Source organism: Macrotis lagotis, chromosome 5 (assembly GCF_037893015.1).
Source record: "Macrotis lagotis isolate mMagLag1 chromosome 5, bilby.v1.9.chrom.fasta, whole genome shotgun sequence".
Classification (NCBI taxonomy): Eukaryota; Metazoa; Chordata; class Mammalia; order Peramelemorphia; family Peramelidae; genus Macrotis; species Macrotis lagotis.
In genome coordinates this window covers 146,608,929-146,634,641 of record NC_133662.1, presented here as the reverse complement: position 1 = coordinate 146,634,641, position 25,713 = coordinate 146,608,929, and the positions used below count along the sequence as shown (strand labels likewise).

Below are 25,713 nucleotides of genomic sequence, written 5' to 3'. Positions count from 1 at the left end.
CTGTCTTCAGATACTTAATAATTGCCTTGTTGTGTGACCTTGGGCAAGTTACTTACCCCTATTGTCTTAAATAAATAAAATTAAAAAAAATTCCTAAATATATTGACATGTCAATAATGTCATTCTTGCCATTTTCTTTTTCACAAGATATGGTTTACATAAACCATATCTTTCCCATGAAAATTTACCTTTGGTGTTCAAAAAAGTCATCTAAATGACTTACATAGAGTTTAGTTCTGTGTAGCTTAGCAACTTATAAGTTCACATGCTCAGGAATTTACTAGAATGTGATATCCTAAGGTAACCAGATAAAGAAAAATGAATGAAAAATGCTAAAAAGAGTCAAGGATTTTTATCATTATCTGATTATATGGTGGGGTTGGTAGACATTTCACTGGGTTAATGAAAATTTGAATATACTGGCATATTTTATGAATGTGATCCAATCTTTTTTTCTTTTCTAACCTAGGATTATATTCAGTCTTCCCTAGCAAAGTCAAAAAACAAATAGAACTCTGTTTTCTCTGTTAAAGAATATTACTTTAAAATGACATAAGACAAAGCAGATTTTCTCTTGTATATCTAAAAAGTAACTCAGTTGCATACAATTGGTGTAATTCAGCATCAATAATTCCCCCTTTAATTAGTTCTTAAAATTCTTTGCCCACATCTAACAAATATTTGGTGGCTAAAATGGTCAAGTCAAAGGTATGATATATAAACTGACTCTAACTTGTTTTAATTGCAAAGGATAAATGAATGTTGATGAAGGACTAGAAGTAGAACTTCCACTTATTTGGAGGTTTCACTTAAAAGTGAAAGCAAAATTTTAATTGGGTTACTGTGTGGGTTAAAGTGCTAGACCATCAAATTTTTCAAGCTTTTGTTTTGTCTGGATAAATGAGACAAATCAATTGATAATAATCTCTAATCTAAGTGCTCTAAAAATTTAACTGGCTTAATTCCAAAACCATATGTCCCATTGAAAGACAAATGACAAATTGGGTAAAGGTCCTTATTTTGTTGTGTTCAAGTATCTTGATTCTTAACTGTATCCCCCAAAAGTTCAAGTACTAATTCTTTTGCTCCACTTTTAACTTTAAAAAAAAAAACCTAGAAGTAGTCAAAAGAGTATCTCATATAACTATATCAGGCAATGGACATAAGCTGAGAATCTGCTTTGACATGTGTAGCCAGTGTAGAATCCGGTCCGTCATGTAAAATTTGCCTCTTTCTTTGGGGACAGTAAATGTAGAATTCAAGAGACACTTAAGGCAATCTTATGATCCAGTAGGTCATTAAGGAAGAGAATCTGAGTAAGACAGACTAAAATCCTAACTCAAGTGAATAATTGCTTTGGTTCATGCACCACTAACATGAATGCTAATTTGAAGTGGATTCTAACTTTATCATCTCCAAAGGAGAAAGTGAGGCTGGTGACTTAGCACAGCAACCCCCCACTCATCCAATTCATGTTTTTGTCATGGCATCAACCTCCCTGATATCATAGTTTTCTTTGAGAATGAAGGACAAACATCAACTTTATTTTAAAAGTTTTTTTTTTTTTGGCAAAGCCTTTTTTTAATACCTGAGTTGCCTAAAAAGGCAAGGGCCCTTTAATAGAAACCAATGGCATTGACAAAGATAAAAATCATTAAATAATAATTTTTCCTGGTTGTGATATAAGCAAGAGATTTTGGGGATCATTAACCAACCTGAAAAAGAAGTTAAGAAAAATAATAAATTCAAGGTGATGTGATTTCTTTGCTTTTCTGATTTACTAGGAAGGTCCCCAATGTAAAATAAGTGAAAAAACAATTCTTTACTGCTATTTGCCTAACATTTAAAATTTATTTTGACCATGGTTATCTCTTTGCAGAGTTATTTCTAAACCAGCAGCTAAAAGATACTCAAAACTCAGGGTAATCTTTTAGCTTTTGAAGCTAATTCTATGCTAAGACTACTAGAAAGCAAAACGTCATCTGTTTTAAATAGCTAGAGTTTATATACATTAACTTTATTTACAGGCAGTATCTAAGGATAGAAAGATCTCTCTCTTCCCATTTGGCTTAGTGCCAGAGATATTCAAAGTTTTGAAGGGTTCAGATTTTGAAAAGCACTTTTGAAAAGCATGTCTGACTGTTGTATTAGAGCACTAGATTTTGACTCTTGTTTATTATTTCCTGATATAGAGTTTTTGAGAATGTAGAAAAGGACATTTTTCTTTGTAAACAGGTCATGGCTTTTTTTGTTCCTCTTAAGAAATCTGACTATAGGAATTTGACTAAATTTTGATAAAATTTACCTGGAATGATTAAATAGAAAGGCACCCAAGCATGAGTGTGAGGAAACAGTGTACTGTTTTGCTTCTTAATTTCTGGAAAGATTTGGGTACTTTACTCATTCCTATTGTACTAAGCAATTATCTTTAGGCGACCACAATTCTGATATATTAGACTATATTCTTAACAAGTAGTTCTTTGAAATTGCACAATCAAATGTGTATATATATATATATATATGTATATATATATATAATTTTTTTTTTGATTCTCTGCTCCCTTCTCTAAGGGGAATCTGGTTTGCTATTTTAATCTATAAGAGATATCTCACGTGTATTATGGGAAAAGTATTCTTGGAATGGGCACAGCAAATTAATTAGTAAGAGAGATTGTTGTTATTAATGCCTTTACTGACATGTCTTATTGTCATCACTCCATGGAATGAAGGTGGAAATGTTTCAGTGAAGCAGATCTGAGGAATCATCTTTTCTAGTTGCCCTTTTACCCCCCCCCCCCCACTACCCCACCAATAACTGGTAGATTGATCCTTGAAATGAGTGTATTTTTGAGAACTGGACCATTTCCACAGTGCAGCAGTTTTATATGAATTATCATTATTTTTCACCATTCATTTGGAATATCCAATGACTGAGAGACCAAGGCTGGACAAAATTTATAACTTTTTTTTAAGTCTCAAAGATATCCTTTGGGAAACTTGTTCAAAAGGAACCAGTTTTAGTATTTTGTCTTATAAATATAGATGCACATGGGATGAATCAATTCCAAACTGTTATGTGGTAACAGGTATCATGATATCATTGCAAGTGGTACTCATAGCTCATATTCATACTCATACTTAGGTTATAATAGGGAGTATGCAAAGGGTTATGCAAAAAGGTATCTTGCAAATCATTCAGAATTGTTGGCTACTATCACGATCCCTTAAGCAATTAGGAAAGGAGCCTAATCTTCACTTGAATTTAGGATAGTGCCTGTGGATGCCTACTCAACTTGATTGTTTCTTTACAGCTATCATAATAGAGCAATCAAATATTCATTCTCATCTAGCAAGCTGAGTACTCTTTCAACTTGATTTTACTTTTTGCTTTTCTGACTTTTTGACGACTCCTCTCTTCCGAAGAAATGAGGATCGATTCTTGAAGATTCATGAACCACGGTAGAGTGGAATAAGAGCACAAATAAAATCAATGAATCCAGTACCTTCCTTGTAACTAATAATCTTCTTAAGACTTAGAGGATCTTAAAGATGATCCTATATGAAACATTCTATGAAGTGAAGAGGACCTCAGAAGTGATTTTGTTTTTGCCATCTCCTTCATTTGCAGTCCTCTATTGGAGATGCTAATGCTAAGCAATATTTAAATAGCATGCAATAGGAGAAAACGAATTTACAAAGGGGGACAAGCAGACATTGAGTTAGGGCTAATTAGACAGCAAGACAATCAGAGCTAGCTCATGCACTATTGTTCAATATACTCACAACCTGTATCCTAGAAACTAGCTCCATGGGTTTTAACTACTAGGTATTTGGTAGTATTCTGTGGCATCTTCTTCCCCTTCCCCAAATTCTTATATTTATGTTTTTGACTCATTCTTTTGCAATCTTGGAAACAAAAACAACACCCCACAAACCTTTTTCATTTATTTAAATTATAATTTAAACATGAGGCATTTCTTAAACACAAAGAAGTCACATAACTAACTACAAAAGATCTCACCTTTTTCAGTCTTAACTTTATTAGCCCCATAATTACCTTCCCTGATATGATCTTAAAGATGTTAAATAATAGGTTTTTCAAAAACCCTCTCTACAACATCCAACTAAAACTGATAGACTAGAGAGATTTGGAAGGAGGAGCCTATCCAAACTTTCACGTACTGATATCCCCCTAAATCTGGAGATAGTTAAGAACAACTTGAATTATCGTTATGAAGTCAGTTTGAAACCACTGCAGAGCAAGAAAAACCAGTGTCACATATTTGCAACAGTGTCATTCTCATACTTATCTTTTTCACAAACTTCAATATGACATTCATCCATTTTATACAATTTTCATAAATTGAATTAGATTACCTAGTAGTTTCCTTTGATTACCAAGATATCTCACATTCCTAAATTTTCTATCAAACTTTTAATTCTGCTAAGCTTTCCAAAGATATTCATTATAATTAGGTCATCTTTCTAATGTTTCATTATATAAAAAGAGAGAGAACTGCTGCATTTTAGAAAATAAGATTGAACTGTCCATAGCTGGGATTTCAGAAATAGCTTAGTAATGGCAGACATGGTTGTCTTTCCTTTGCAGTGTTGCTTTTAAAGGGTAAAAGAAGCAGCATCACCTATTTTCATCTCATCTAACATGACTTAAGATAGAACTTGTGTGGCAACATAGTTCAATGCACAGAACTTGGCAGAGAAGTAGAAAGCCATAATGGATTTAACGTGCAAATCCTTGCAAAAAAAAAAAAAAAAAACATTGGACCTAAAAAGAACAATTTAAGGTGACTATTCTAGTCAAAGCTGTAATTAGTCAGTGACCTTTGACAATAAGACTAAAGGCTTGAAAGGAAAACAAAATGCTTTCCTTTTTTTAAAAAATAATTACACCCTACAACTGAAACAGTTGGACTGAGTGTTTTTGTGAATTGAGGAAATCAAAACCAGCTACTTTTTAAGACCAAAGAAATAATCCAAACCATAACGAAGGGATACTTTGGTACTGTAGCCATAAAAAGACAGTTTCATAGGAATCCCCAAACCGGTACATGGTGGCCGAGTCATAGGTGGTCTGGGAAACTTTCTAGATTCCCCTAGAGATTGCTGACTGCCATTGCCCATAGCAAGAGTCCAAGAAACACAAGCTTATCTCTTGGCTTGTCAGGATATAATGGGTAACATCGCTGTGTTGAAAAATTCTTCAGGCTTTGTGAAGGATCTCATTCATCTGAGGAAGTGATGTCAGGTGCCATAGATTTAAACACTACGGTCTTGAGTGGAATGCATGTGAAGTTTCCAAAAACTCTCATAAAAAGACTATTAGACAGTTTTTTTATGATCTCAGCTAGAAAAGCGAAAAAGATGGGCATGGAAAGGCAGTTCAGAAGGACATGAGTTCAGGAAGTTTTCAGAAGAAGAAAGATGATTAAATTTAAGGCCTTTATCTGCATACAATTGTGTATTAATAAACTCTATACCATATTTACAAATGCTTTCTCTTGTATTAAAACTAACAATATTCTGTTCACAGTGCCATTATTTATACAGGTAGCAATCCCATAATACTTATGGATTTTGGCATGGGAATCAGTAGCGCCTTGTATTTACAGGAAATGTACATGCGTGGATATAAACATGTCCTTGAAATAGAGGCATCAAAAATGACAGGTTGGCTAATGGTGCAAAGGAATGGACCATACAACACCTTCCCCATAGATCTGACAGGAAACTACTGTTCCTTCAATTGAGAAAGATGTCAGTCTCTTAATCTAAAGTGGCATAAAAATTATTAACAAAAATGATCCTCCTCGGGGACTGGTTGGGTAGATGGAGTGATCTTAGTCCAGAGTTTTAGATTCTTTGTCTAGTGCACAGAATATAAAAGTTAAAAAGGTTTATTATTATTATTATTATTATTAAAATAAAAGATTCTTTCTCTTGCCCTCTTTTATGCCCACACACTTAAAACCAATGTCCTCTGAGTCCCAAATTTGCTGGTGGTTTATTGTGCAGCTCAGTAGCCAGATTTAAAAAAAAAAAACTGTCCAGTGCTCTGGACCTATGAACTGCTGCATGTCACAGTATGACCAAGGGCAAATGGAGTTTTGTGGGCAAGAATGCCTTCCTTCCTCTCCAATCTTCCCCTGATAGTTGCGAAGCCTGTTCCTGGGACCAGTCTTAGCATTTATTGAACGGAGTTCCTCACTCAAGCAGCTAATGATCAGAAATGACAAATGGCTTTGATACACTTAGAAAAATGGGGATGGAGGGGATCAAAAGAGCACAGGAACAAAACCCAGAAACGGTCTGGGCTTACTGACAAGGACCCCCTTAGAGATTCTGTTTCCTTTCATGCTCTCGATGGCCCTGTGCACACTGAGATTTCAAACTTCATCTTGACTAGCAAGAGAGAAGATTGCAGTGCCAAAGGGAAGAGGGCAGGGCTGCTGTTATGGAGTGTCTCCTTCATTTACAGTCTGCTCCTCATTTTCAGTTCCTTGACCCGTTTGGTCATTGATCTTGTTGCTCTTTCTGTCACTACTGCCACCACCGCTGCTAGATTGTGTATGTTGTAAATTTTTCCACTTGGCCAGGTTTGAAGTGAGATTGCTTAGCATATTTTCAGACAGGGGACTGTTTTCTGTAAAATGGCACCATTCCTTGAAGAGTGGCTCAGCAATGTAAGTCATGAAACCTGGAAAAACAGAATTCAAAGGAGAGGTCATCATGAGAAAACTACAAAGTGAGTGAAATTATGAAAAGAATACTTGTTCACCACATGTTTGACATTGGACAAGTTATTTCAACTTCTTAGGTCTCCATTTACTCATCTTTAAACTGATGATCTCTAAGATCCCTAACAGCTCTAGCTGATTCTATGAAAAAATATCACCAATTTAGATTAATTGTCTGATTAAAGTCAAAAGGTCGGATTACTGAATTCTCTCCTTAAAGTTGTAAATAATCCCTTTATTTAAACTACCTTTAAACATGTAGGCATCAATGGCAACTTTGCCAGAAATCCTTCTTTTTTTTCTTATTTTACATGTCTAAATATATGTACATAAATTTAGTTTTTTAAAGAAATATAGTTTTGTCATTTTCAAAGCTATACAAAACCTTAATCTAGACAAACTTCAGTTCATGCACTACTCCAATCCAAACTCATTTTTGGGTAAAGGCTCTTAAGGAACTTGTTTAAATGCAAATGAATGCTTAACAGAGAACCCATTTTAAATATCTTACATTATTAATTTATGTTGTTTGCTAAGCAAAGATCAGCACTTGACTCTGTACAGATTCTAAATGAATAAGATTTTATTGTGCTTCTTTGGAATTTAGATGTATGAGAATTAGAAACCAATGTAAAAAATACCACCATAAATATGTCACCAATTTAGAATTGCTGAGGATATTTCAGTAGACATATCAATTCATCTTTTCATTGATCTTCAGTTAGAAAAGAGCCAAAGGATATGCTAAATAGCACTTTAAATATGTATCTTCACATATTGTATGAAAATTCAGTTACATGTCAAAATTCTAAAATTTAATTCAAGAATAATTTATACCTCATGAATCTGCAGGGGAAAGAATGAAATGTAGGTTTCTATCTGATTTAGAATTTTTAACGAAGTCATACCAGGGAATGCATATAAGTATTTTTTTCTCCTTATACTTTTTTATTTCTTTTACTTCTTGTCTATCTAAACTTTTTAAAAAATATATCTTAAGGTTAATATCTTTGTACCATTGAATATAAAATGTTTATTCTGCTACAGTATTTAAACACCAACATATTCTCCATGAAAATTGCCCTCTTTCAATCCCTTTATTCATCTTCATTATATCTTTATTTATTGAATGCTTCCCTATTATCTACAACATTCCCAGATTTCTATCATATTTTAAAAAAATCCAACCCAAACCCCAAAACTCTTCTCTTGACTACGCTCCCCCTAAATTCTTATGTAACATATGTCTTGTTCATTGGCAGACTCCTAAAAAGCAAAAAAGAACATTAATTCTCTTTACTTTCTCACCTTCCACTCATTTCATAATCTCTTGTAATCTGGCTCCCATTCCCATTACTTGACTGAATCTGTTCTCTTCAAGTTCATCAACGAACTTTTTATTGATAAATCCAGTGGCATTTTTCTTAGTCTCATCTTTCTTGACCATGTGGTATCATTTGACACTACTGACTACCTCTTCTTCCTGGATTTTCTTCAGAAGCTTTGTTATGGTTTTTTTCCCACCTGTCTGAGTTATCCTCTTTTTTTTTCTTTTTGGGGATATTATCACTTATCTCCTCTATGTGTGGATGAATACTAAAGCTCTGACCTTTTTTCTCTCCATAACAACCTTCTTGATAATTTCATCAATGGGTTCAATTGTTATATTATGCAGATTACACTTAAATTTTTGTATCCAGTCCTCATCTTGATCCTGAGCTCTTATATTTGTTTCACAAGCTTCCTCTGGATGTCACTTAGATGTCCCAGAGACTTTTTAAACTAAACATGTCCAAAATGAAATCCATTTTCTTTCTCTCTAATCCCTTCTCTTATTTTTTCCCATTTCTGTCTAGGATATCTTTATTCTTCATTCCATTATGTTTCTAATCTAGGAGTTATCCTGAACTCTTCACATTCTTAAGTGGTCTCCATATCCAGTCAGTTGCCAAGTCTTCGTCATTCTGTTGCTGAAGCAACTTACCTTTATACAGATAGGTAAATACAAAATATGTAGGAATAAAGATTGAACCTATGATTTCATAGTTATACACAGTTCTTAGGTGAGGAAACTCCCTTTGTAAATGTAGATCAACATATTCTCCTATGACTACATTATGGTTTTAGGAAGTTGCTTAGAATCCTCAGATATAAAATCACATGCTCATGGTCATATTGCGAGTATATACTGAAGACAAGATTTGTATTTATGTCTTCCTAGTTCTCTATCCACTCTGTTGTGATTACTGCTCAACCAATGATATTTCTACAATTTCTACAATATAAGGAACCATCTTTTAATTTAAGATTATTGTATCATGAGTTGAAAGAGAAAATGGATGAAAAGACATGCTGTGGAGGAGGATTGTGAGGGAGAGAGAAAAGTAAAGATTCATCTGAGTAACTGGAAGGATGTCCTTAACAGGGAAAAAAAGAAATCTGAAGAAAAGTGGGCTTAGAGAGGAGGATAATAAGCTCAGTTTTGAACCTATGGAATAATGCTGAGGTACTAATGTCCAGAAAGTGATTGACAATAAGGGATAGGAATTCAAAGGAAAGATTATAGTTGTAAATGTCATTTGTGTAGGAATACTATTTGAGCTCAAGGGAGATGACAATAACACCAAGGAAGAAATGTAGTGAAAGAATAGAGTATGGCTGAGTAAAAAGCTTTCACTGAGGAGGCAGGAGATGAATGTTCTCAAGTCTCTCAATAAACTAAAAGGCAAAGACATTTGCTAACAAAAATAAGAATAGATATAACATTGTATACATATGGGGGGAAAAGGAATGGAATAGCCTCTGAGAAGAGTATGAAAGTGAATTTTAAAAGAATAAAAGGATTACAGCATCAAACTTAAGGTTAGATAATATGAATTTGTAGTGAACACAGAGTGAAAAAGTGTTGTTACTCCCTCCAGTAGTTTTGATGGAAAGTAAAAATGGAGGTGATCCAAGGCTGAGAATAGTAAGGTATAAATGGAAGAAGAGCAAAGGAGTAAGGAATACTTAAAGTAAAAAGATATACTGGACTGGATAATTTTAAGCTTAAGACTGTGAAAGAAAGAAAATGAGGTCTGAGCAGGATTGACAAACAAGGGAAAAAGAGAGGAATGGAGGTTGTGGTGAAGATGAACAATAGGTTTAGGAGAAGTGAGGCTAAGGGTAATATAAAAAGAGAGGTGAAGGTAAGAGGGGAGATGGCAGGAGTCCAGGATCATGGTTTTAAATGTGAGATTTAAAATGTTATTGTCCCCGTGGATAATTGAGATGGAGTGAAGGTTTAAGTTGCTGGATTTGAGAAGGTTGATTAATTCAGAGGCTAGGGAAGGAATATCAACAAAAACTCTCAAAGTATAAGGGGAGCAAGGTAATGAACTCTTTGAGAAAGAAGGGGAAAGAACTTGAAGGCCCATCCAATCCTTGCAATAAGAATGTGTCCTAGGTGATAGAAATTCATAGAGCGAACCTCAAAGAGTTTGTTGCGTGAAGGCAAGGAGTATGTCAGTTTCTGTCCCCTAGGGTATAAAAGAAGACCTACTGAAGATGGTAGGTGGACAGAGGTAAAACATTTTCTAAATTAGTTTTCCATGAGCACAAGATGGATTGTTATTACTGTTGTTTCTACTTGATTTTGTTCCTTTTCTATTGTGAAGAGGATAGAAATAAATGAAAAAGTTGTAGGGAGAAGGGATGTTGTTCTGTGAATCCTATTTTTATCTAATGTCTGAGTTCTTTCTTCTCTTTATTAGCATGAAGGTAGTAATTCTTTTTCTGACATCCTTAGAATGTAGCCTCTATTATTATAAATATTGTCCAGGGGTCAGAATTTTCTATATATATATAATGGCTAGTCAAATTTCTTAAAAGCTAATATTTCAAAGAAGTGGTGATCTTTACTAAAGTATCTACCCCTGTTCTGAGAAATTCATTCATTTATTTATTCAATGAGCATTTTTTAAAGCACCTATATATCAAGGGAATGTTTCATACAAAAACTGGGCATGATAAAAAAAAACAAGAATGGTAGGGACTTAACAGAAGGAGAAGTGATTAAGAAGAGGTATCTTGAATACACAAATGAACTATACATGAAAGATCTTCTTAACATCACTGATAAGCAGAATAGTGTGATCTAGAACCAGACATGGAGAATGAAGTGGGCCTCAGGAAGCATTGCTAACAATAAGGATAATGGAATTGATGGAATTACAAATGAGTTATTTAGAATCCTAAAAGATGATGATGTTAAATTACTGTACTTAATATGCCAACAAATTTGGAAAACTCAACAGTGGCCACTGGATTAGAAAAGGTCAGTTTGTAACCCAATCCTAAGGAAGGACAATCCCAAAGAATGTTCAGATTATCAAACAATTTCACTCATTTCACATGCCAGCAAAATTATGCTTAAGATTTTGCAAGCTATGCTTTAGCAAATTGTGAACCAATTACTAGAAGAACAGACTGGTTTTCGAAGAGGCAGAGGAACTAGAGACCAAATTGCCAATATTTGCTGGATTAGGGAGAAGGCAAGGGAGATTCAGAAAAACATCTACTTCTGCTTCATTGACTACACCAAAGTCTTTGACTATGTGAATCAAAACAAAATATGATGAGAGTGCCAGATCATTACTTGACCCTGAGGAACCTGTACACAGGTCAAGGAGCAACAATTAGAACTGAACATGAAACACATGATTGGTTTAAGATGGGAAAAGATGTGAAAAACCTTATTTATTCAATTTAATGCAGTGTATATCATATGAAATGCCAGGCTGTATTAATCAAAAGCCATACTTAGGGTTGCTAGGAAAAATATCAACAACCTCAAATTGTTATTACTGTTGTTTCTACTTGATTTTGTTCCTCTTCTATTGTGAAGAGGATAGAATGGAAGAATGGAAAAATGAAGAAAAGTTAGGAAACCTCCTGATGAGGGTGAAAGAGGAAATGTAAAAGCTGACTGAAAGCTTATTAAAAAAACCAACAAAAAAACCCAAACCAAAACTTAAGATCTTGGCATCTGGTCCCATCATTTCCTGGCAAATTGGAGGGAGAGGAAATGGAAGAAGTATCAGATATATTCTTGGTTTCAAAGATCATTGTAGATGGTGATTGTAGCCATGAAATTAAAAGGTGCTTTCTCTCCTTGGAAGGAAAGCTGACAAATCTGTATAACCTACTAAAAAACAGCTCATCATCTTAATGACACAGATCCATATAGTTAAAAACTATAATTTTTCCATCAGTAAGGTATGGCTGTGAGAATTTATAAGGAAAGTGGAACGCTACAGAATTGATGCTTTCCAAAGGTGGTTCTAGACTTTTGAGAATCCCTTGGACAGTAAAGAAATCAAATCACCTAATACTTAAAGAAATTAATGCAGGCTATTCACTGGAAGATCAAATTCCAAAGATGATGCTTAAATACTGCGACCACCTAATGAGAAGGTGACACTCATTGGAAAAGACAATGTTAGGAAAGATTGAAGACAAAAGGAAAAAGGGGCAACAGAGGATGAGATGAATAGATAGTGTCATGGAAAAAAATAAACATGAACTTGAACAGACTTTGAGAGATAGTAGAGGATAGAAGGACCTGGTATATTTTGGTCTAAGGGATCATGAAGAGTGGACATGACAGAATAGCAAAATTATATTACAGGTACTATAGTAAGTTGCTGGGGATGAAAAGGCAGAAATGAAACAATTTCTGCCCTCAAGGAGCTTCAAATTAACTTCATAGTAAAATCAAATTAGATATTTTTTTGAGTCACAAAACTTTGAAAGTAATTCAAATTACATGCCTCACATCAAAGTATAAAAGTAAAAAAAATGAAAGAATGAAGTGGGCCTCAGGAAGCATTGCTAACAATAAGGATAATGGAATTGATGGTAAGGATTGAGGTCTACATGAAACTGAATGAGGGTTATAAATGCAATAAAACAAAATAGAATTTTCAATTGATAATATGGCAGACTTTCTCCTTCACACTTAGTCATTACATAAACATAAGTTTTTTTTTTAGTTTTTTTTTTTTTTTGCAAGGCAATGGGGTTAAGTGGCTTGCCTAAGGCCACGCAGCTAGGTAATTATTAAGTGTCTGAGGTTGGATTTGAACTCAGGTACTCCTGACTCCAGGGCCAGTGCTCTATCCACTGTGCCACCTAGCCGCCCCACATTATAAGTTTAATAACAGGTTTAATTCTATAGGATTAAGATGCTCTTAATTAAGGAAATGTGGTGAAGTATTAAAAAAAAAGATTGAATTTTGTTGATTCAATTCTATCTTGTAAAGCTAATGGAGCTTAATTCATGTTCTTCAACAAAGCCTTTGCACTGTTTTTCATTTTTTCCTTTATATGTGCATAGCTTCCTTTATGTGTGCATATCTTAAAACGTATTGTACATGTGCTATTTAGTTAAATAACCAGCAGTTCATTTTCTTCTCTGAGTTCAACTATTCAAAGGAATCTTATCAAACTCCATTTTCAGTTTTACAGACCTATGTAGGGGTTTGTTTATTTGTTGTGTGACTCCTAGCAGTAAGTCCATAACAAACTAAATTAAAATGAAAATTCGAGGCCAGCTTACCAATTTGTATACTAGGGATTGAATCCTTCTGTTGATTACAAAAAGGACTTATTTCCAGTTCGAATTTCTGCTCGAGGTGACCTAAGAAGAAAGGAGAAGAGGATATATTTGTGGTTTGGCATTCATGAAAATGAGTTTATAATTCTTCATCACCTAGTTGGGAAAAGAAACTCCAGAAATTTGTGCTTGGTCTGTTGTCATCATCAAAAAGCTTTTATTTAAAGCTCACTTGCTCTGCCCAGCCCCAGTAATTACTGTGAGATTTTAAAATATCGGAATCAACAGTCAATTCAGGTTACCACAAGATCTGCCCAAGTAGTCTCAGACTCAGGAGAAGTCTTACATCAGGAACCACAGAACCTGAAGCAGGCTTATGTCCTAGGAATGGAGGTCAAAAGCCAAATTCTGAGTTACCAGTTAAGAAGATGGATTTTCTCTTGATGGTTTTCTTTTCATTTGATGGTAGCCAGGAATGGACAAGAAATAGGCAGTAGAGAAATCTGATTTAAGAAAAAAACAAACCCTATCCTCTGCAACTGTCATAACTCAATTTAACAAAATCTACCTTCATGTGTCTGTTAATCTCCTGAAATGGATAACTATATATGGATTTATATAATAGAAATAAAAGGCAAAAAATCCACTAGTGGCTCTTTTTAGAGATGGTAAATACCTTTTGTTAGCTAGCTGGTAGGAAAAAAAGCCCTCATGGGAAGCTGACCTTACATATATGCTCCCTTTCTGTCCCCCTTTTATGTGGGGATATTGAAGGTATTTTTGAGGTAGTTTGAGTAGTCTAGCCATTCAAAATGTAGAAGAGTCAGTAAAAGAGCAATAATGATTATGGTCAGATGTTAAAATCCCTTTTAAGGATGTCAAGAAAGCCTGGAATTCCACCCCCACCCCCCACCTAGCTAACCTCTTCAAATAGAGAACTTAAACTCAAGCAACATTAGGAACTTTCTAGTCTTTACTAATCCAATCCATATTATTAATTTCTAGCTACTACTCAAATATTTTACCCTTAGATTTTCAGAAGATATGCAATTTCTCTATTAAAAAGAAAGTCTTCCAAAATTTGTTCTCTCTCTCCTCACTTCCCTATTTCTGAGTCACTTGTGTTTGAAACTTTGAACTCATATTTCACATCCCTTTCTTTCATGTCCTCCATACATAATCTGCCACCATATCCTGCTTGTTTTTCTCTCTCCTATATTATCTGACTTTTTTATGATCTCTGCCATCATGCTGGTTTGAAATCTCATCACTTCACACCTGGCTTATTATAAGAGCCTTCTAACTTAATTTCATGCTTCCAGTGTTTTCCTCTCAAATAAGTGTATGTCCTTCATATTTCTGTAATACTTTAAGATTTATTCAGTACTTTCCTCACTACAACCCTGTGACCCTCTATTTTACATAGAAGGAAACAGTTAATATGTATCTGACCCAAGGTCATACAGCTAATTAAATGAGGCATGATTTCAACCCATTCTTTCCTGAATCCAAGTCAATTATTCTATACTCTAATACGCTACCTTGCATCTATTCTATCCAAGTTAACCTTCCTAAAACATCATTGTCATCAAACCACCTCTCTACTCAAAGCCCTTTAGGGGCTCATGATTATCTGTAAGGTTAATTTCTAACTTCCCTAGCTTGCTATTCAAAGCCCCCCCCAGTCTGTATTAAATTTTTAATCTTATCTAATATACTATCCCACATGAAAATTAAGTCATACTGTTTTACCCTCTGTTTTCTGAACATTTTGTGTTCATTTCTACTTTTGTATCATCTTTTTTTCATTCTTTTAAAACCATTTGTCCATCACTCAAAGGTGAACTTTAGTTCCCCCCACCCCATGAAACTTTACTCAATTACTCCATTTTCTTCAGCAAATGCATATAATTTATCATTGACTCTTAGGGTTATAAATTGCCTTAGAGATTATCTGGTCTAATTTTTAATGCTCTACAGCAACCACAGCAAGTGATCATCCATGTTCTATTTGGATATTTCTAATGACATCTAGCCTATAAAGGAATTTTTGGATCTGGACTCTATTATCAACATTTAATTTTTTATTATTTGCAAATTTTATGATCATTCCATTTGAACCAAATTATTGATATTTTTATTTTTTTTTGTTTAAAAAAATACAAGATACTTCAAGTTTAGAGACCTCTCTCTAAAGTGACATTAGGTGATTAAGGGCTGATCTTTGGGTCCATACATTCAATCAGTTCTTATTCCCCTAAGCATGATACCATCTATCCTGTCACAATATATTCCCCAAGAAGAATATGAACCATTGCTAAGATGTGTTCCTAAAATTTATTTTAAGTTTATAGAATTCCACTTATTTACCAGTTTAGAATAGAGACTTAGGACAGTTTGGAATATCAAAAGTCCAATACTGGGAAATATGGAACTCAAAACAAGACAGTAAAACCATCTGACTATTGAAGGGAGTTTCAATATGAAGGGCAGGGCAGGATGATGGTGGAAACAGGCCTGGTCTAAAGGGTGGAATTGAGTATCCTCTTTCTGGTTTCCCAGAGGGAGTGGGGCATTCTCACCCCCCCCCCCCCCCGCCCCACCAAAACCAGTGAAGTCTGGTGTTTATATAGAATTCTTAGCTGGATTTCTAGGACATGGGGAAGGGACCTAGGAGATTGGACCTGAGAAATGGTGCTGATTGGAGGCCAATTAGCCTTCAATTCCCCTGGAGTGCTGGGAAGGAAAGACTCCAGGGGGAATTGGAAGCTAAATGGCCCTGTTGGCTGGAAAAAAGGCTTTGGGCTATTATTAATGGTCATACTCTCACAGCATGACTCAACTTCTTTGACAGGAATTTTGAGCTTCCCTAGGTGGTGGTCTTTTGGTGCAATGGAGAGGCTACTGGATTATCTTTTTGAAGAAGGAAGTGTGATTAATTTGAGCATAAGCTGGTTTCTTCTAATCACAAATTCCTTTTCTATATATTCACAAATCATCCCTTTAATAACATTCTAGAATTTTCCTAGGAAAATTTATTCACCTATAGTTTGAAGACTTCACCCTTTCCCTTTTTTTAATAGTAGGAAAACATATTCTCTTCTCTAGGTCTATACTTCTACTTGTGTTTTCTACATCTTTCAAAGATTAATAGCAGTAGCTTTTCACATTCACATTTTTCTGTTTTCTCAGTACCCTGGGCCTTAGACTTGAAATAATAGATAGCAACTAATTGCTTTCTTACTGTTCATATTTCAGTTCCCTATTATTTTTATTCTATCCTGTCTAGTTCAAAGATCATTCTTTTGGTTGAGAAAACTGGATAAAAATTAGACTTCAATAGTTCTCCTTTCTGCTGTCTGTCATCACCATTACATCCACCTTAAGTAGGGCTCAGATATAACTTATTTGATTCTCTTTTTTTTCTCCTTTTAGCAAAATAAACAAAACTTCCTATCTTTTTGTTGCCTTGGTAGTTATTACCATTTCTTAGATACTTTTAACTGATTTCCCCCAAACTGCTATAATTAAGAAGATGTCTTCTAAATGCATAAGTGCTAGGAATATAAAAAGAAAGGCGAAAGACAGTCACCAATCTCAGGGAGTTCACATTCTAATGGAGGTTGAGCGAGACCATACAATGATAGATGATCCAGATGTATACAGGAAAATTTGGAGATGGGGAATCCTTAAGAAGTATCAGGAATAATCTCTTGTAAGGTATACTTTGGTTGAGTCTTGCACAATTCTGGTAGGCAGAGATGAGAAGAGAGACATTTCAGGTAGGGGGATAGCCAGTGGAAATGTCCAACATGGAGAGAGATGAAATTTTTAATAAAGAATAATGAGGCTTACCTAGGTGGCATAGTGGATAGAGCACTGGCCCTGGAATCCGGAGTACCTGAGTTCAAATCTGATCTCAGACACTTAATAATTACCTAGCTGTGTGGACTTGGGCAAGCCACTTGATCCTACTGACTTAAATAAATAAATAAAAAAGAATAATGAGGAGGTCAGTGTCAGTTGATCACAAAGTACTTGGCAGGGGGGTGATTAAGGTATAAGAAGCCTGGAAATGTAGGAGGGAGTCAGACCACATATATGAGGAAATAATCCACTCTTTATTAATATCCTTGGAAAAATACACAACTATGAAGTATGCATGGTTCTAACTTGGTGCTCTTATCTGGTCTGTCAAAGTTTGTGAGGACAAAGTATTAAAGAAGTAGCCTAAATTCTTGCTACAGCTACAGCATATTTGCTCTTGTTCTGCTCTCAGTGTGGGGAGATTATAAATTATCATGCAACTGAAAATGATTTTGTGTTTTTATCATCCCATCTCATTGTTGAAACTATTTGAGTTGATTAACCTTTTTCTTGGCAAGTATCTTTCATTTCTTAAAAGAAGGGGATAGATATTTGACTGCTTTTGTCATATTTCTCCTTTTCTCTTTCTCTCCATTTAGTGAAGAAAACATTGTCCTCTTATTTCCTCCCCTTCCCCCCACTACCCAACCTTTAACCCAAGCATTTAAATGACTTTTTCAGTTTAACACAGCTCATTAAAATGAAGGTCAGAGTGGTATAAGTAGACCTATGCCTGACTCTTCTCTCAGTGCACCATAAGAGGAGTCCTTGCTTTCTTTTTTTTAAAACCCTGTTTTTGATTTATTTATTTTATATTATTACAATAATCTTGCTGTGAGAGTAAACATAACCCCCCCCAAAGATAGTGACACCTCAAGAATATTGAGAGAGAGAGAGAGAGAGAGAGAGAGAGAGAGAGAGAGAGAGAGAGAGAGAGAAAGTGTCCTTCCTTCAGTCTGTGTTCAGATTCTCTGGGGTGAATTGCCTTCTTTATCATAAATCCACCAGAGAAGTTGCTTTAATCTTTCCTTGCTTTCTAATCCATTCTATTTTCCCCCTCTCCTTATTCATTCCCACTACTTAAAAAAAGTAATTCCTTCTTTGCCTTCTCACTTCTTTTCTCTGGACTCCTCATTTGCTTTTTTTCCTTCTCTATTTTCTCTCTTTTCCTTCCATCACCCCCCCACTCCCTCCCTCCCCTTCCTTCTTTCCTCTCTCCCTCCCTTCCTCCCTCCTTCATCTCTCCCTTCCTCCCTTCTTCCCTCCCTCCCTCCTTTTCCTTCCTTCCTTCTTTCCTTCCTTTCCTTCCTTTCCTTTCCTTCCTTCCTTCCTTCCTTCCTTCCTTCCTTCCTTCCTTCCTTCCTTCCTTCCTTCCTTCCTTCCTTCCTTCCTTCCTTCCTTCCTTCCTTCCTTCCTTCCTTCCTTCCTTCCTTCCTTTCCTTTTCTTCCTCCACTTGTTCATTTACTTATGTATTTATTTTTTGTATCCAGTTCTTTATTTTATCTTTTTTTTCTTTATCAGGATAGTTTGTTAAAAATTTCAAAGGGAAGATTAAGGCAAACAGAGCTGATTGCAGAAACTGATATCCATGAAAGATGACCCATTTCCAGTTTGAAACCCTTGACCAGGTTAGGTGAAAGGAGGAAAAACTCAGTTACCAGACCACTCACCTTGCCTGTAGAACTCCTCACAGACCCTTTCACTCCACTGTTTGCTCATCTCCCACATCCTACAAGGATTGCAAATGTCAGCACATTTCAGTGCAATCTGAAAAATGAATGGTGGGGAGGGAGGGAGCAGAGGCAGAGATTGTTAGCAGGTAATCTGTCAGAAGCACATGGATTATGGGTCAAAGACCAAACTTTGGGCATCCTTTCTGCTTCATCAGATAGCAGCACCATTTAAAAAAGTCTCCTTTCCTGACAGACCTCTTTATGGAAATGGACCTTGTTCACCTCTTGCCACAAAATATTGCTTCAGAACTCTCACTTGTAGCAGAGAATAAAAGAAGATTCCAGTGTCAAGAGGGTGGAGCTGCCTGGATGGAGCTTTGGGAGGAAGCTGCCCCAGCCTGTCTCTAGACAGTCTGCCAGCCAACGCTGAAGATGCAGTGGGCCCTGAGCCAAGCCAGTGCGAGAAGGCTTGGACCTCACTTCCCTAGTGGTCACATTGATTGACCTTACATATCACTTTAATTATGTTTGTTTGGATTTGTGCTGCCTGCTTCTGTGTGTGTGAAGTTGGCTCTGAGGGCACAGGCTGCGTTTTCATTTGTGGGGCTGAAGTAGGGCCCACTTAGCTTGTGCCAGGTTGGTGGTTGAGCTCAAATTTGGTCAATAACAAAAGCAGGCTGACCTCAGGTCTGCCAGAATGTCAACTTTTTTCAGGAGGTCCTAAACCAAAGAGGCATTTTGAGTTCCCAGGACAATGGTTTTGCCCACAAACATTCCAGTAAAATATAGTAGTTTCTTCAGTATAAGTGGGTTTCCAATATGCAAGATGGGATGTCTCTAATTTTTACTCAGATTGGGGGATTTAGGGCGTACCTTGAATGACTGGAGAATTCTAATCACTGCAGTTACTTAAACACAAAAATATTATCTTTTTGTGGTGACAGAACTAGAAACTAAGGGACACCTATTTGGGGAACTGCTAAATGAATTATGATGTATAAATGTAATAGCATTATGGTTCCTTAAAAATGGTAAAATAAAGGAAAGCAGATTTCTATGAAGTGATAAATTGTAAATCTAATTGAAGAACAATTTATACAATAAGAACAAGATCATAAAGATAAACAACTTTGGGGGCAACTAGGTGGCGCAGTGGATAGAGCACTGGCCCTGGAGTCAGGAGGACCTGAGTTCAAATTTGACCTCAGACACTTAATAATTACCTAGTTGTGTGAACTTGAGCAAGTCATTTAACCTCATTGCCTTGCAAAAGAAAACCCTACAGAAAAATAAAATTAAAAAAAAAAAAGATAAACAACTTTGTAAAACTCCTGAACTCTGATCAATGTAATAACCAATCTCTGTTCTGGAGGGGGTGGTACCATGCTGAAGCATGCTACCTCTATTTTGGGGGAATCATGATGAAGCAAGCATCCTGATTCAAGGTGAAAGATGAGTCTTACCCTTTTGGACATTGCCATTATTGGGAATTTGTTTTGCTTGATTATATTTGTTATAAGGTTTTCTTTTTCTTCATATTTTGGGGGATGTGGGAAGGAAATAAATGAGAAAAATGGAGAAGGGTTGGGGAGAGGTATGTTTGTTGTGGGATTAACAATTCTATTTGCATGTGTTTGTCCTGAGATGAGCAGAAGTGAGAAGATTTCCATCACTGACTAGAAGCAATGGATGAGACCCTTTTCCTTCTACCCATTTAGAAATGCCTCTTTATATATTCAAGAATTTATTTGAGTTAACAAAGTCCTAATATGTAAATACCTTGACAGAAACTAGTTGAGTAGTAAATAGTGTGTCCAACTTGGAGAAAGTAAAACAAATTCAAATATTGCCCCAGATGCAGGCCGAGTAGTAGCAAGTCAGCTAACATTTCTCAGTCTCAGTTTCCTCACTTATAAAATGAGGATAATAAGTATTTTCCTTACAGGATTGTTGTGAGGATCAAAACAGATAATATAGATAATAGTACTTTATAAATCTTAAAGCTATTATTACTTTTGGCAAGACTTAACCTATTTCCTCTTTATACTTTGGTGTGAATTTCATTTGACAAACATTTTATTCATTATTAATTATATAAGCAACACCTCATTAGATTTAGTCCACAGAATGGGCAGTGTAGTAGAGAGAAGAAGAAACAAACACAGAGAACCATAATATTTCATATTAAGTACATTAGAGAATTGCAAAACAAAGATGGGGAGCGCCGTAGGGACAAAACAGGACTATAGATTTAGAATTGGAAGAGAACTTAGTATTCAAAGTCACCTTTTTTCAGATGATGGGACTTCAGTCAAAAGTGAATTGACCAAGGTTAAAGAGGTAGATTGAGTTCAATCTAGGACCCCTAACCTCAAGTTAACTCCCCCCCCTTTCTACTACATTACATTAGCTCCACCAGGAGACAAAGGAAGTCAACTCTTGGCTGATACCTGTGACCATCTCCCACCAGTCTTGGTTGTACAGGAGGAAGGGGAGATCATTTTGGAATTAGATACTTTTCTAGAAGTCTCAGACTTGGGTAAGATGAAAGGCTAGCCAGGTAGGGGCATCATGTGTACACTAGGTATATGGTAGGTAGGGCAGGGCAACAAAAACTAAAGGTAGAAGAGTTTCTGAAAACTAGTGTGCTTGGGATTGGTCTGAGACCCTACTAACAGTCAGTCTGTTTTGACCCTACTTTTGGTAAGAATAACTCAACTTGCTTCTGAATTTTTCTTTTTAAATTTATTTACCTATTTTTGGTTTTTTTTTTTTTTTTTGGACAGCAATGGGATTCACTGACTTGCCCAAGGCCACTCAGCTAGGTAATTATTAAGTATCTGAGGTCAAATTTGAACTCAGGTCCTCCTGACTCCAGGGCTGGTGTTCTATGCACTGTGCCACCTAGCTGCCCCTCAGTTTGCTTCTAGGGATGGTACCTGTGATATTATTGGTATGTGGACTTGGGTGAGGAAATTCTTCTTAACAATGCAGGTTGACCCCTGTTTTGGAACCAAAGTGAGACATGGGAAAGATCTTATCTTAAAAAGGCCAGTCTTCTTGACCTATGTCTTGCCACTGGACTCTGTTGACTCTGCAGGAGAGAATGAGGTTGATGACTTTGCAGAGCCCTGCCTCATTTAAATACAATTCATTTATAAGTAACAACATCCTCCTCCTGATGTCATTGGTCCTCTTCCAGAATGAAGGACAAACAACAAACAACAATCTGATCTTAGAAAGCTGGAACACTGAGAAGTGACTTTCCCAGGGTCATATAGCCAATGTCTTTTAGAGGTGGAACCTAAACCCAGTTGTTGCTTGCTCTAAGGCTCTATCCACCAGATTATACATTCTCTCAAGGTTGCTGATATATTCATCAAAATATTAGGGCTAGTTCAGAATATTTCAAGTTCAGTCCAGTATCTACTCCAGTCAATTATTTTCCAACCAATCCCCTCTGCCCTGCCCCCTCCAGCCTCCCAGAACTTGAGTGAGAGAAAAAAAAAGGATAGAAAAAGATTTGGAGCTAGACCTTATAAGTCTCTCTCATTTTAAAGATGAAGAAACAGCCTCAGTGTAACTTGCCCAGTACTTAGCACAGTGTCTGACCGCTCCAGGACATGAGCAAGGATTCAAACTCAGGTCCTCTGATGCCAACCTCAGGAGAGTTTCAGGGCTCTTTCTACTATTGTTTGATTTTTATTTTTGAATCTATTGGGCATAAACAACTATATTTGTTATATTTGTAATAACTGATAAGCTAGAAAATAATTAGGCATGGTTTTTGCCAATCTGGGAAAACTGACATAAGGATCAAGGGATATTTTGAGATGTTGATTTGATTTTGCTGTAACATTAATGTGGGTTGAACAATAGGTATGTTCATGCACTGTGTCTCTTCTGTCTACTAATTCATGTACAATGAAGGGCCCTCCCTCCACTTCAAAGCATAGTCAGATATTTTTTGACCTTTTTCCTGTTGGCTTATTGTGAGTGAATGAAATGCCTTTTAATTGGTTGCTAGTCCAGAAATAGGGGGCAGCTAGGTGCTAACAAGTGGATAGAGAGCAGGCTTGGAAAACTCAATTTACAGAATTAAATATGAATCAGAAACTTAATAGTTGTGCAACCCTGGGCAAATCACTTAATCCTGTTTGCCTCAGTTTCCTCATCTGTTAAATGAGATGGAGAAGGAAATGGCAAACTACTTCAGTATCTTTGCCAAGAAAACCCTAAATGGGGTCATCAAGAGTCAAACATAACTGAAAAATGGTAACAAGAGACCAGAAATGAGTGTATGTACAAAAGTCTCCAGTGGAGAAACACGGCCAGATATCCAAAACTGCACTGGAGCAGAAACTGCTACCACCTGCAACGTCTAAGTCCATTCAGCCTTATCCTAGAAGTGGATTAGCCAGGGAGATGTAGGAGATTGTCTTTGCATTTCTGTTATTGATATATTTTCTTAATAAATATCCCTTTATAAATAATTTATATTAGAATGAGATACATGATATTAAGGCTATAATTATGGGTGAGATACTGAGGAGAAATTCAAGTGGTCAAATTAATTTTGAGAAGATGGTAACTGAGTGATTGATATTAGGAAGAACAAACAAGATAGATGCTGATGAGTGATAATATTAGAATCATCCACTAGGATCCTGAGGAGATGATGAAGCCTATCTGAATTTTGGGGATCTGATCTACTACAAGTATCATTTGGAAAAGTGAACTTAGAACCTGTATGTACTACTTATGGGGCTTTATTCATTCTTGGCTACTGGAGTCACCAGTAGACAAGGTCTTCTGACCTTTGGCTGCTCATGAGATCATGACCTGGTCAGCCTGTTCTGTCTTTAATACTGTGACCTAAGATCAGGGAAGAATAAATATGACAGAGCCCAAAACAACTAAACCAGGTAAGAGTAAGGGTCTGAGGCTTCCCCATCTAGGGGCCCCCTAGAAGTAAAAGGTAAAAGAGGTGGAGTTTCTTTGGGAGATTTTGGTATGTTGTATGCAGTTCTAGTTCAGCAACTGATAAAAGACCTTTTAATCATTGTACATTTAGTTACAGGAAATAGTAAAATAATTATTATATTACATTATATTAATTATATTAATTACATATGCATATTATATGAGTTATGGTGGAAAAGCCTCTTTATTAATAATGTCTTGTGCTTAATAAAACCCAAATTCTGAATCAAACAAATTAAAACAAATTGTCATTGAAACTGATTTTTACTAAAATTATTTGAAAAAAGTTTGATGTACCTGGAAAACTGTTTAAAAAGTTTGTATGTCCCAAATTTGAAGTGAGCTTTTTTACTTTTTCTGTTTCAGATTTTCCAAGTTTTACCTTTCTATTTCATAAATGACTATCTTATTTCCAGTGATTAGCCTATTTCATGGGAGATTTAGGAAAATACCATATGATTATGTGAATTGGTTAGCTTCCCAACTTACCCCTCTCTCATAATGTGCTCCAAACTGGACTAAAATAATAGTATAGTAAATCTTCTGTTATTTAGTATTCTATATGACCTGGAAAACATTAAAATCCTGCTCTTTTCTTTTGACCTTTATTAATGAGTATAAGAATAGTTAACAACACTTTAGTGCCTTTTACTTTACAAAATGTTTTATAGAAATGCATCATTTGCATTTGAACTTCTTGGCAACCCTGGGAAACTCAGAGGGGAAAAGTGATTTGCAAAGATTACAGTGGCTTTTACATGTTAAAGGTGGGATTCATACCCAGATTTCTGAACTATAAAACCAGCACTCTTTCCATGAAACATGGATGATGTTAATAATGAAGATTCTGGGATTCTTTGAAAATCCTATGTTGTTTTCCAGAGTCATCCAAGAATGATAAAAAGATGTTCAGTTTTAATGTCAAGGATATTTTATTGTATTCTAATTCTTTGAAAATTGAAAATCCATTTTTGGTAGAAAGGTCATGAACCCTAACACTGATTCTCAAACTATGCTAGTTAACTGTATCTTCCCAGCCCTTGAGTCCCCTGTTCCTTCAGTTTCTGATTAGCTACCATGAAAACAGACTTATTTTTGAGATGGTTTGTGGTTCCTAGTGAAAGCAGGAAGAGATGAACAGGTTCAATTCAAATAAATTCAAAATAACTATGGTTTACCTATTACTAGGTATAAAGTATGGTTAAGTAAAAATTTAACCATCAATTATTAGTGTTGGCAGGACTATAGTAATTATCTTGTCTAATTCCCTGTTTTACAGGTGAGGAAACTGAGACCCAGATAATTAGTGATTTTTCATGTTTGCACAAGCTAGCTGAGCCAGAACCAGAGTTACCCCACCTCCTGATTCCCACGCTAGTTCTCTTTTCAAGGAACCACACTATGCCAAAGTGTAACGTAAAAATTTGTCCTGAGTTTGAAATAGGGATTGATCAAAAAGCCTTTAAGCAAAGGAAGGCTATTCTTCTCCCTTTTTGTACAGTACAGAATTGTTTTGTGTTGTGATAGCAGCCTTTTCAAATTGCTGAGGTACCATGGTGATGCTCTACCCCCAACGCATGTGAAGTATGACGCACATCATGCCGGCGGGAGGCAGCATATCGGGGGCATTTTGTGTGGTGCTCTTGGCTCATTAAGAAACAGCAAGTGAAGCAGTTTCCAAACAAGGGAAACGAGACCTTGCCAATTCACAGACATAAAACAGAGATTCTTTATAGGGACATGTAAAAAACATTTTTTCCCCAAGTGTCTTAAATATTTTAATAAAGTAGGTCACAATTCTAGACCATAGTGTTCATACTCTGTCTCTAATCAGTTCAA

General features: G+C 35.9%; 1 protein-coding gene across 2 annotated transcripts in view; it reads right to left on the bottom strand.

Moving 5' to 3' along the window:
* Positions 1 to 2,835: 2,835 nt before the first annotated feature.
* Positions 2,836 to 25,713, bottom strand: part of PDE7B (phosphodiesterase 7B) — a 494,425-nt gene continuing 471,547 nt past the window's right edge. For both annotated transcript variants that reach the window (XM_074187651.1, XM_074187650.1), the window contains 3 exons: positions 18,889 to 18,985; positions 13,354 to 13,434; positions 2,836 to 6,715 (listed from right to left, as the gene is read on the bottom strand). In XM_074187651.1, coding sequence (XP_074043752.1) covers positions 6,471 to 6,715; positions 13,354 to 13,434; positions 18,889 to 18,985 — 423 coding nt within the window. In that variant the 3' untranslated portion in view covers positions 2,836 to 6,470. The remainder of the gene's footprint in view (positions 6,716 to 13,353; positions 13,435 to 18,888; positions 18,986 to 25,713) is intronic.